This window comes from Asparagus officinalis, chromosome 2 (assembly GCF_001876935.1).
Source record: "Asparagus officinalis chromosome 2, Aspof.V1, whole genome shotgun sequence".
Taxonomy (NCBI): domain Eukaryota; kingdom Viridiplantae; phylum Streptophyta; class Magnoliopsida; order Asparagales; family Asparagaceae; genus Asparagus; species Asparagus officinalis.
Window position 1 is genome coordinate 81,762,979 of NC_033795.1, and position 12,211 is coordinate 81,775,189.

Consider the following 12,211-nt stretch of genomic DNA (forward strand, 5'->3'; position numbering starts at 1 on the left):
ACGGTAAGCATCCGCAGACTGAAGAAATGTACTGAGACCAGTAAAAAAATTATTCGCAATCGATTCTTAACACAAGTTAGCAATACTTGAGCTGTGCAGAATGATTGTCTTATGGTAGAATAATTCTATCATGCATCACTGCATGAACGTAAATACCATTCCAAAATTGAACGTATAAGGCACACAATTGAGAATCAAACCTTCACAGTAAACTCTTCATAAACATTAATAAGGATTCGCAGCAGCGACAAAATCATCTTCATCAAGCTTTTATTAACACGAAGGAAAGGTTGAAAGGGCCCTTGGAAGAGGTATCATGTTCATGTTACATTTCCTCGAATCCTTCTTCATCGGCTTCTTCTTCTAGCCTCCCAAAATGTCCTCTCCACGCGTCCATCTATCAAGGGGGAAAAGGGCTTAATATGTAATTGTATCGTTCGTTCAATGGCCATGAACTTAATTTCTCTTTCAAGAAAACAAATTAAACAGCTGCGTGAAATAACTTAGCTTCAAATATCGAGTTTTGTCACCTGGGAATCAGATAATCGCAACTGCCTTGCCATGTAAAATATGCCGTTGTAATCTCCTGGTGGTAGATCCAAGTGCAAGTTTCTTGCAATCACATCATGCTCAACCACATCAACTTGAAAGCCATGGCTCATAAAAAGCTTCTCCAGTGTTTCACGTTGTGTGTCCTGCCCAAGGACAAACAAATGTTAGGCAGAGGGAGGTAGCAACTAGCAAGGGAGGGGGCAAATCCCTATAGAGGACCCCCTATAGAAAATCACAAAGAGATAGGGGACGAAGACACCAAGTCTAGTACGAATCTTGATGCATGAACTATTATCAATCTCCGATGCAGCGATTATTTTCCATGGGTGCAGTTGCTATCAATATAGTGCTGACTATGAGGGAGCGGAGACTACATGATAGCGGATAGTAATGTGTGCATCAAGATTCATGATTGGCTAGGTGTCTTTTTATCACCCGTCTCCCTATATCGTCTCCCTATATGATTGTCTATAGAGGGCCCTCTACAGGACTTTTTTTAAGGACTGTAGTAAACTGACCATTTTCCGCATTTCGGCTCCTAGCAAGAAGCCAGGCAATTCTCCCATAAAAGTACATCCTTCCATTGCTAAGCTGCTGACAGTAGCTAGTACATTCTCAAAGCCTGCCAATGTCATCAATGGCAGCCCCTGCAAGGAGGTTGCAGTTACAACTTAGTCTCATAATCGTCCTGACTGACATCAACTGAGAGTTGATGTACAAAAGAATAGGATCATGATTCATGATCATCCAAGTTTTCCGAAATGAGGTTTGTCTATGTAGCATGACTCAGAAGACAAGAAAGCACCATAAGCTAGCTGCTATGGTTTCTCTAGAGCTATAAATCTTTCAACCCTGTATAATTTGCTACCTGATTTTTACGCAAGACAACTATTAGCAACTGGAGCCTTGAGGTCTCTGCCTTGAAACCATGACAAACCGTTGGCAGGCTAGATTGAGATGCAGTTTAGGCTGATGAAACCAATGAACAATCCTCCAAATCCATAGAATGAAGGAGTTTATATAAAGTGGTAGGAATGTGTGTTTCCTTATTGGATAAATGAGTGAGAGGAAATATGACACCGAACTGTTTAGATAACAAGAAAGTCATTAAAAATAAGCATACACAAGAAGCATACTTCACTTGAAATCTGTCTTCAGATTATCAAAGACAGACATGATTACATGGTTTCTTTCTCCTAAAATTATCCTAAGCAAAATGAGCATATACCCAAAATTGATAATATCCAAATCTACTGAAATTGTTACCACAGCTACTGAACATTATGAAGGCATAGCATCAAAATTAGTTTTAACCAAACAAATACAAGGGTTTCTCTATAAATAACTTTAGCATAAGAAAATGCAGTCTGCACATCACCTGAAGTACCCACAAGCTTGCCCTGTTACCACTAAAACCTTTCTTGTTCAAAGCTTCCTGTATATCAGAGGACTCAAGAGGCACATGAAGCAACACACAGCCTTTCGAAATTTTTGCCCCAACACCTGTAACAGAAATATGCATATCAAGCATCCAAAAGTTTTGGATAAAGGCTGCATTATTTTTGCATGTATATCAAGTACAAATATGCTGTTAACAAGGACATGTTACCAATTTATTTGGTAAAAAGCATATACCTACAAGCCTTTGAGATGCTTCTTTGAAAATTCTTCCAGGAGATATGTCATATATAACCGATGAGCGAGGCCAACTCAGCCTATATGGACGGGTGTCCATACCATCTGTCAATAAAACAATCTATAGGATATAAGAGCACATTTTGACGAATATTTTATCTTCATATGAACAAAAGTACCTGCTTAAGCTCATCAGAGCTGGTGATCAGGCTCAACAACTTATCATCGATGAACTTTGTCGTCAAACTGTAGTAGCATGGTGATGATGCACATGTTGTAATAGGGTACTGTTCTTTAATTTCCTTTTGACTTGAAATAGAGGAAAGAAAGCATCCAGCATATGGGTCAATGAAAAGGGGATCTGAAATATTCAATACATGTTAACACCAGATTTCAAAATAAAACAAATTTATCAGCTAAAATCTTTAGGACCCTACCCGATTATAGATGATAAAACATAACCAAAAGATGGTAATGAGATAAATAGCAAGTGTATGCAGAATAGAGAACATTATGAGAGAAATGTAGCACTCAGAAAACATACGAAAAGGCAGATTGAACAACTCTGTCTCTGGGTTGAAGTTAAAAAGGAAAATGAACTTTATATATATCGCTGAATGTGGAGTATTTGATTTAATCTGGAAGAAAAGATAAATGACAATTACATAAAGGGTAAATTACAACCATCCCTTAAGGTTTGCATGATCGACAACAAATCAACCTAAGTTTTTAAAAGTGACTTAACCCCCTCTCTCAATTTCTTCAGAACTAACTTGATGTAAAAGCTAATATCATATGATACGACAATTATATGCACTCCCATACAAACACATATATCATTATCGCATTGAAAATTGATAAATTGCATCCAAAAGTTGATGATTATTCGAATAGAAACCGCAGACGAGGACCCAATAGACAATTACATAAATTAGCACTGTGAGACTAAACCAACTGATACACTGGTTCATTTATCACAAAGAGAGGACACGAAACATTGATCACAAACTAAAACAATTACATAAGCGCATTTATATTGACAAAATACTTCTCTTCCCCTTTTACATTTATAAAGTCTTCTCTCAAGCATTTTGTCAAACATGTTTCTTGGTTTCATTGTCTCATCAAACCATACAAATTTCCAGCAATTCCCCAAATGGGTTGTGGATATTAAGCATATTCATCGATCAAAAAACTCAAATCAAGTAAAAAATTTTTTTTTTTGAGAGAATCGTAGAACCTGAGCGAAGAGACTCATGGAAACGAATCGAAGCAGCGCTGACAGCAGCTTTGAGAGTCGTGTCGTCGTGATCTCCGCTGCGAAAACTTGCGAAGATTTTGATCCTCGAACTCTTTGATGTCTTCCCGTTTTTAGTGGAGTAGAAGAATCGTGATGTTGGTGAGTGGAGAACAGAGGCCATTGATTTTCTTGTCCTTTTGAGATTTTTTATTTTCTCCCCCAACAAATACAACGAATTTTTAGTAAATTTAGCGAACAGATCCATGGATTTTTTATTTTTAGTAAATACGAAATCCACCCTTTGACTTTGGAAATAGTTTTTACCTAATAACCCCTTGCATTTTAGTTTTTCGCTTTTCGTGGTGTAAAACATACATGTAAATTTAAGAAGTCTTGCACAAGTAACAATTCTACATAGTTAATATGGAAGATTTCTTACTTAATTCTCTTTTATATTGCAATAAATATATAACTTAGATTACACGCAAAAATGTGATTGATTGGTATTGTTTGAAAATCTTAAAAATCAAATTAACATCTCCATCTCACACATTCAACCATGCCATGTATAGTTAAAAAAAATGATTACCAAGTAAATCTTATGATGTTGGTATCATTGAAAAAGGAAAGCTTCCTAATCAAGAATAGATATATGCCTTTATATATTTCTATCAAAACATATATTCATCTTAATTTATATATATAAAAGCATATAGTGCATATAGCATAAGTTTTGTTGGTGGTGTTACATCATTCTCTATATAGATTGACGCATTCAACCATGTCACGTATAGGGGGAAAATGATTACCAAATAAATCTTATGATGTTATTATCATTGAGAAGGAAAGCTTTCTAATCAAGAATAAATATGCCTTTATCTTTATATATATATAAAAGCATATAGTATACGTACGTTGGTGTTACATCATTCTCTATATAGATTTGTGTGTTGGCGTTATATTAACCATACACATAGCTTTACTTGTAAATTCCCAAGTGCTAAAAGAGAGACATGTATCAAAGCGTGACATATCTCTTGTTTGAGCCATACAAAATTAATCAAAAAGGAGGGACAAAATCATCCATCAACTAGTCAAGCCCTATACGTAGACATAACAAACTCAATTAATGGAGTTATTAACTTATAAAACAAGTGCATTAATCCGTACTAATTAAAGATATTGTTTGCAAGCTATCTCTATATCAATGTATGACTATACGGTTAAAAAAACAGACTCTCAATTTGATCTCAGCTTGTAAATAATATTGCTAATTAACAATATTTTTATGGGAGAGGTTGAGTAGATTAGTTATCGAACTTCCTAACTCAAGCATAAGTAAGTTTGAGTGGAAAGAAAAATGGAAGTGGAAAAAGTTTAAAAAGAAAAAAGAAAAGAAAAAGAACACTTACATGTTCATGGCGTATATATACACATGCATGCATGCCTCCAGAGGAGAGGAGGCCATGGTGGAGAAACAGTGCACGTGCAGCCCTTCGAGTCGACTTACAGAGGGTGTCGTCTCGTCTGGTCGGTTGCAATTCCTTGATATAGTACCATTAATGCTATGAACCGGAACCGTTAGATACTTTCTCGAGAAACGCAAAAAAACTGCACGTGTCCTGCTTCTCCAACAAAGGCAACCTCACCTTGCCACTTGATCACAGAATATTCGCACAACCCCCAGTGAGAGGATCCAGCAGGGCTTAGTGAAATGGAGCTTTATAAGAGAAAAACTAAGATGAAGAGTGAGAGAAAGAGAGTTGCTTTGCTTTGAAGGGAAGTATAGCTTGCTCTCCTCAGGCTTCATTCAATTTCTTTTGGGGAAGAAGGGCCGAGGTTTTTTTTTTTGGCCAATGTCATTAGAATCACAGCTGGGACCCTTTAAACCCTTTGCTTGACACAAGAGGAAAAGGGATTCATAGGAGGACAGGGTTGTGATCTATAATATTTTTACGTTAATATTTTTACGTGTACACTCCTCCTTTATTTGTCTATTTCTCAGTCTTTTCAACTGGTCTTTTTTAATGGTCTATGAGCTCAACTATGATGTGTTGGTTTTCTAGTTGCTACTATAAATGGAGCAGCAAGGGAGTTGGTTGGCTGTGACAATCTTATTCAACAGTGAAAGAAGAGAAAAAATATTTAAAAAAAAATGTCCTGAGAAATACTTCGTTAATATTGAAAATGAAACAAGGCTTATGTGTTAGAAACATATCAAATAATTAAGATTATAGCATGAAATAAATCTGAAATCACAATAAATGAGAGATAAGAAAAATTAGGCTTGACGGGAGCAGTCGTGTATTCACTGCCTTAGAAGATTGAGAACCCGCCTATCGCCCTGGCGCAGATGGTTCCCTCCCCCTAGCAGTAAAAGCCCCCGAAAACAGCCGACCTCTGCACTCGGGCGAGAATGCAGAGCTTCAGCTCAGATGAAGGAAGTTGCCCATAAAATAAAATTAAGATGTAGATGAAAATAATATGTATGGGAGAAGAAAAACAAGAGAAACTTGTTGTATATTTTTCTTCTTATTTTGAGCTCACATACAGATATATATATATATATATATAGGGTTGGAAAAGACGTTACAAAACCCGTAATTAATTCCGTAACGTTTGTCATAATGTATAGCCATTATGCTCATTTTAAATTCTAATTAAAGCATATTTTAATTACAAAATTTATTAGTATTCATTAAGGCAAAATTGGCTTTTCTCCAACAAAATATCCAGCAGTCCCCCCAAAAAGGCAATACTGACTGAAAACTCAAAATCAATAAATAAATCAATAAATCACAAAAAAAAAGGTTGGGCAACCTTACGTATCGTGAATTCGGGAGAGGCAGCTTTCGGCTTTGAACCTTTCCTTAGTGAGTTCATCGCCACCTGAGGGACATAATGGACTAAGCCTTGAATTAGGCCCCTTGAATCAGGTTTGATAAAAACACAGACAATACGTCTTCATCTATTGAGCAAAGTGGGTTGAGCGTTAAAGGTCATGCTCGTAATAAACCGACTCATGAGAGTTTCTAGGGGTCAGCCCTGCCCCCCCTCCCCCCAACCGCGGCCATCACGGTTCCTCTCATGTAGGTAAGTCCTCAAAGGGTACTACAATCGTTTATTTAATACCCCACAATTAGGTCTGTCCATCCGGGCCGGCCCTGCCCGGAAATCCGGGCCCAGACCGGGCAAAACCGGAGCCCGGACCAGGGTACCCCGGGCCGGGTCAGGGCCCGGGCCCGACCGGGCCGGGTTCCGGGCTGGCCCAGATTTTTTCCAATTTTTTTTATTTTTTTATCAAATTTTTTAATTTTTATTTAAATTTTAAATTATAAAAAAAAGACAAGAAAAATTAATAAAAAACAATAATTTTATTAATCACTTAAAATGACATAAATTACAAATAAAAAATAATAAAAACAAAGTCTTTATTAATAATTAATAAATTATTTACAAATTACAAGTATAAATTTATTTTGGAATTCATCGCATCACAATAGATAAGTACATCCCAACTAGGTTGGCACCTACTCACCTATATCACTATCATTTGCAATTATTTCCAAAATAATTATTTATAAATTTTAAGCTAAGATATAAAAGTTACAATTTGATTAATATTATTTATTTTTTATATCTATCTGCTAGTCCAAATTCTTCAAATTTATCTTCAATTCCAGCCATCCGATCGATGCATTGCGGTCGCTTCTCGTACCTCCACCAATCTTGTAAGCACATCACCGCTTGTACAGTATACGAATCTAAGCATGTTCTGTGGTCGTCGATCAAACGTCCTGCTGTGCTGAAGGCGGATTCCGAAGCTACCGTCGAAACCTGCACTGTTAGTAAGTCACGAACCATGGTGGAAAGTATAGGATATGAAACTGATCCATATACTTTCCACCATTGCAAAATATCTAAAGCATTTCCTTGACATTTAACTAAAGAAGCAGATAAATATTCATCTATTTCAGAAACCTCCAATGATGACGATCCAAGTCCAGATTCACCAGTTAGCTCAACTACTATTGCATACCTATTAAAACTTACACTTTTACCTCGGGATGAGCTCGAAGAAACCGAAGCTGTAGACTGTTGTGCAGCTACACCATGTCTAGCTGCATACTCATTATATAATGTTTGAAAATAATTTCTAATAGATAAATGATGAGAAGTAGCAATAAGGGTGGAACCATCATCTAAGTCTATAACCTGTCCACCATACAATGACTGTAACAAACTTCGAAGGCCAATATCCTTCAAGCATTGATCAATAAGAACCCTTAAACAAAAAATATGAGGAATAAGCCTAAAGTACTTATTAAATTTGCTCTCTATTTAAAAAATCATAGGTCCAAAAGTATCATTCATACTATATTTCCCAAATTTTTTTTGAATATTTAAAATTTGTAAAGCAGCTAAAGTAATGGTTGGATAATAACAGTCAGATAATAACATTGTAACATCATAAAAAACTTGTAACATTTTATTTAAATTACATATAATTGTCCATTCATCTTCAGTTATTCCATAAGTGCTACCAGAACTAGAGCTAGAAGCATAATAGTTTATAAAATCAGTTATAATGTCTTTATATTTTATTGCTACACTTAACATTGCATAGGTGGAATTCCACTTATGGTCAACATCTTTTGGAATTAGTCTGGGCTTTACATTTTTTCTTTTACAAAATTATTTTCATCTTTTAAGTCTTTGTTCAGAAGCATTATGCATATAAGCAACTATTCTAACCTTTTCTATCATGGGTTTAATTTCAGTAAATGCACTTTGAACAATTAAATTTAAAATATGACAGATACACCTAATATGAAAAAGATTATCATGACATGGCAATGATAAAGTTGATCTGATAAAATCAACAGCTACATTTGTTATTACTTGCATTATCTAGTGAAAGAGAAAATATTCTTTCTGAAATTTCTAATTTCATAAGTTCTTCAATTATTAAATTTGCAACATTAATACCAATATGTGACTCTTCTATTGTAATAAAAGAAACAACTCTTTTAAACATTTGCCAATTTTCATCAATCCAGTGTGCTGTGATACATAAATATCCAATTTGTGCTCTAGATGTCCAAATATCAGAAGTTAAAAAAAATTTACAGTTTAAATTTTTAAAATAAGAAATTATTTTTCCTTGTTCCTCCTGATATATTTTAAAATATCACGTTGACAGGTTTGACGAGAAAATTTTTTAAATGCAGGATAAAAACCATCTCTAAACATATCTTCAAATTCATCATCTTCTACTAATTTAAAAGGAAGGTTTTTAAGAATGATAAACCTGATTACGCATTTCCTGGCTCTGGCAGCGTCATAGTTCCAACTACCGAGATTACCAGAAGAGAAGGATTGAGAAATCATAGATTGTCGGATATCACCTTGAGGAGTTTGGTCTTTATTGTGTTTATCTAAATGGCGTTTGAGGTGGTTGGTGCCGCTCTTATGATGAGCTTGAAAAATCTTACCGCACAACGCACACTTAGCCTTCTGGGTGAGGATCCTACTGTGTTCATCCTTGGTGACGTCGATCTTCTCGTAAAAATTCAATACATCGGATCTTGGCCTTTTAGGAGCTCTTGGTGTAGATTCGTCGCCACCGGATTCAGGATTAACTTCGGTAGGAGTAGACCCAGTAGGAGGACTCATTTCAAGATCGGGAGATAGGTTTTGCTCTTCATAATCAGATCCGGAAGCCATTTGATGAAAGGATTAGAAGGTATAAGAGAGTATAAGAGTATAAGAGAGAGTATAAGAGAGAAGTAGATGAGTTTTGGTGTGAAGAAAACAAGAAAACAAATGAAAACCCCCCTCTATTTATAGAACCAGCCCCCTAAGCAAATGACCAAAATAACCTCACAAAATAAACAACCCGGGCCCGGAACCCGGCCAGGCCCGGATTTTTGGGCCGAGGCCGGGCCGGCGGGCTTTTTGGACAGGCCTACCCACAATACACACGTTGGACTTATTAAGAGTAAAACTCAGCCTAACCAGCTTTATCATAAGAGCATCGTCATCATAGAGAAGTGGTAGTAGCAAATGTTACATAATGATATATAAATATATCTAGGTCGATGCTCCACACGAGAGTCACTAGTCCAGCTTGTTTCTACTATAAATATATCTAGGTCGATGCTCCACACGAGAGTCACTAGTCCAGCTTGTTTCTACCACATTGAACCAACATTGGGACTACGTCTCGATGCTCCACACGAGAGTCACTAGTCCAGCTTGTTTCTACCACATTGAACCAACATTGGGACTACGTATCCAAATAAGAGTTGGATTGCCGCTGTCAGTGACCTCATCTATGGGCTTAACTCCATCTCCCTCGATGAATCCAGAAGCACACTCTTGGATAATCCCTTAGTCAAAGGGTCAGCAATATTTTTCTCAGACTTTACAAAGTCTAGAATCACAACTTTGCCTAGCAGGCGTTATATTTATTTATCAAGTTCTTATTTTGTTTTGTAATTAGTCATTCATATTGTTTGAAATTGACATTAGGTCTGTAGGCGTCAAAAAAATGCTTACAGACATCCAAATACCACTCAAGACAAAGAGAAGACGATAAACGTCATTCTCTTAATCAGAGGGGATCATTCAAAAGAAGCGAGATAATATGGAAGAACAATGTACACACCATCAGGCAGTACATGGCGGTGCGGCTGAGGCGTGGCAGTACATTGTGCCGCGGCCAAGGCGCGACAACCTATGGTGCCGCGGCTAAGGCGCGACACCCTATGGTGCCGCGGCTATTACAAGGGGTGCTGCGGCAGTTACAATATAGGGGGATGCTGCGGCGGTTACAAGGCAGTTATACGATGATTATTTGAAGCCCACGTGGCGGCATATCAGAAATAGAACGTGTGCTGACGTGGACAAGCAGTTAAATCACGAAAAAAGTGATTAAAGGTCGTGGGAGAACAGTTTCAAGCACGATGGAACGTGCTGGTAACCACCTCCTTGGCCGCGGCAGTCCACACTGTCGCGCCAATAGCCGCGGCAATGTCGACTGCCGCGGCCAAAGAGCAGTCATCTGGTCGGTTACTTCGCCCCCGTTTCAACTGTTGTGTACTCCTGCCCATATAAATACCTCCCTAAACACGAAATAAAGGACAGAGAGCATTTTGGAGCAGAAGAGGCTTGAGCTTTTGGTGATTTTGAGAAAGAAAGAGAGAACTTTCACCCTTTGACAAGCATCATTGGGTAATTCCTAGAGATCTAAGCTCAGACTTGATCTTTGGAAGAGTGAACATCTTACAACGATAAGATATTTGCTTTCAAATCTTTACTTCGATAAACGAAGGAAGAATCATAAAACACCCTCACGATCTGTGAATCGGTGGTCCACAAGCCAAAGCACTCCCGGCACAGGCAAAGATCCCACGCAAGCAGTGATCCAAACAACGATCCTGCGTTTGTTTCTAAAAAGTTATAATTTTTATTTTGTTGTGTAAAAGAAGTCTTATAAAAAGGCTATCTCTTTTGAATTTGTTGTAATCGATCGAAGATATAATGAATTCCACAACGAGACCAACTTTTGATGCAAACAAACTGGCGACCACAGTGGGAGCCAACGGTCTCGCTGCCGAGGCCGAAGTGTCGCAGCCGATTAAGATCATTATCACTGAAGAGATCGAATATGAGTTCGATCAGGCAAAATTCGAGGAGTACCTATCATCCTCATCCTCAAAATCTTCCTCGCCCCGCAAGTGCAGGAAGATTTCCTCTTCCAAGAAAGTTTCTAAGTCTTTAATTCCGATGAAGACCGCAGGTGAAGATTCTTGCCATGTTCTCGCCAAGGAATCTGCCTGTAACATCTCTGCTCCAAGCGATTCTGCACCCATTAAGGAGTCGTTGAATCATAGCTCACCGGTGCTGACGAAGAGGGCTCGTCAGAGACAACCCCAGCGCCGTGCTCGTCAATTGGCTAAGGCCATGCAACAAACCGACGGGGTTCGTTATCACGCGGACCTAGAGTCGAGGAGACATCGAGTGGTTCAGTTGTCTCGACAACCAATAACTCATATCTCTGCTAAATTAATGATGGATGAATGGACTTTTGTCAAAAGGGCTCGCTCGACCCTCAAAGAACGTATACAAAAGCGTCGTGCAAACGCTGCTCATGCCCATGCTCTCTTACAACAAAGACGAGAAAGAAAAAAGGAAACGGTGGCCAAAGAACCACCAAAACTCTGCAAAGTTTGGATTCCAAAGTCAGGAGTTGTGCAAAATCAGCATTCGAAGCCCGTTAAGACTCCGCACCCGCAAGGAGGTGGTTCTAAATGTGTGACTCTTGACACAACCTTGGATCGCTCAAAGGCAACAATAATTTGCCCTGAGAATACCAACAAGGCTTTACACCCCCAGAAGAAGACGTGTTCGCCAAAAGACATCGTTATGCCTGGGAGGTCATACCAACAGACGATAGGATTTTCCGGCAATCATACCGATGAATCGTACTATCAAGTTGTGGGTGCGAATAAATTTCGAAAGAGAATTATTCAAGAAATAAACTCTCATTGTTCCTGTGTGCGACTCATTAAAGCAGCATTGTCGGAATATAACTACGCAAAACGAGAAGCCATCCCACGAAGAGTCTCGGTATTCCACAGTCTTTTCACCGAAATGTCGAAGCCTAAGCCGAGACATTTCCGCAAGAGAAGATCGGCTGTCCAAGATGACGCAGTCCCTAAAGTCACCATCAACATGGCTGATAAAGGAAAATCTAAGCGGCATTCAAGTGACTCAAAT

The 12,211-nt window shown here is 38.1% G+C and overlaps 1 protein-coding gene across 2 annotated transcripts; it reads right to left on the bottom strand.

Moving 5' to 3' along the window:
- Positions 33–3,933, bottom strand: LOC109831826 (putative S-adenosyl-L-methionine-dependent methyltransferase FRAAL3836). Of its 2 annotated transcripts, XM_020399274.1 has the most exons (7): positions 3,428–3,926; positions 2,367–2,548; positions 2,188–2,308; positions 1,931–2,055; positions 1,071–1,199; positions 531–695; positions 42–397 (listed from the first exon to the last, which is right to left on the bottom strand). In XM_020399274.1, exons 1-7 carry the CDS (start codon positions 3,798–3,800, stop codon positions 326–328), a joined length of 1,167 nt encoding a protein of 388 aa, XP_020254863.1. In that variant the 5' UTR covers positions 3,801–3,926; the 3' UTR covers positions 42–325. The 2 variants fall into 2 exon arrangements, with proteins under 2 accessions (XP_020254864.1, XP_020254863.1); XM_020399275.1 differs by lacking the exon at positions 1,071–1,199 and having other exon boundaries at positions 33–397; positions 3,428–3,933.

Coding starts and splice junctions, on each gene's coding strand:
- LOC109831826 (XM_020399274.1), bottom strand. CDS start 3,800: ATGTTTTACACCACGAAAAGCGAAAAACTAAAATGCAAGGGGTTATTA. Junction 2,309..2,366: donor GCTCTGATGAGCTTAAGCAG/GTACTTTTGTTC, acceptor TATATCCTATAG/ATTGTTTTATTGACAGATGG. Junction 2,056..2,187: donor AGCATCTCAAAGGCTTGTAG/GTATATGCTTTT, acceptor TTTCTGTTACAG/GTGTTGGGGCAAAAATTTCG.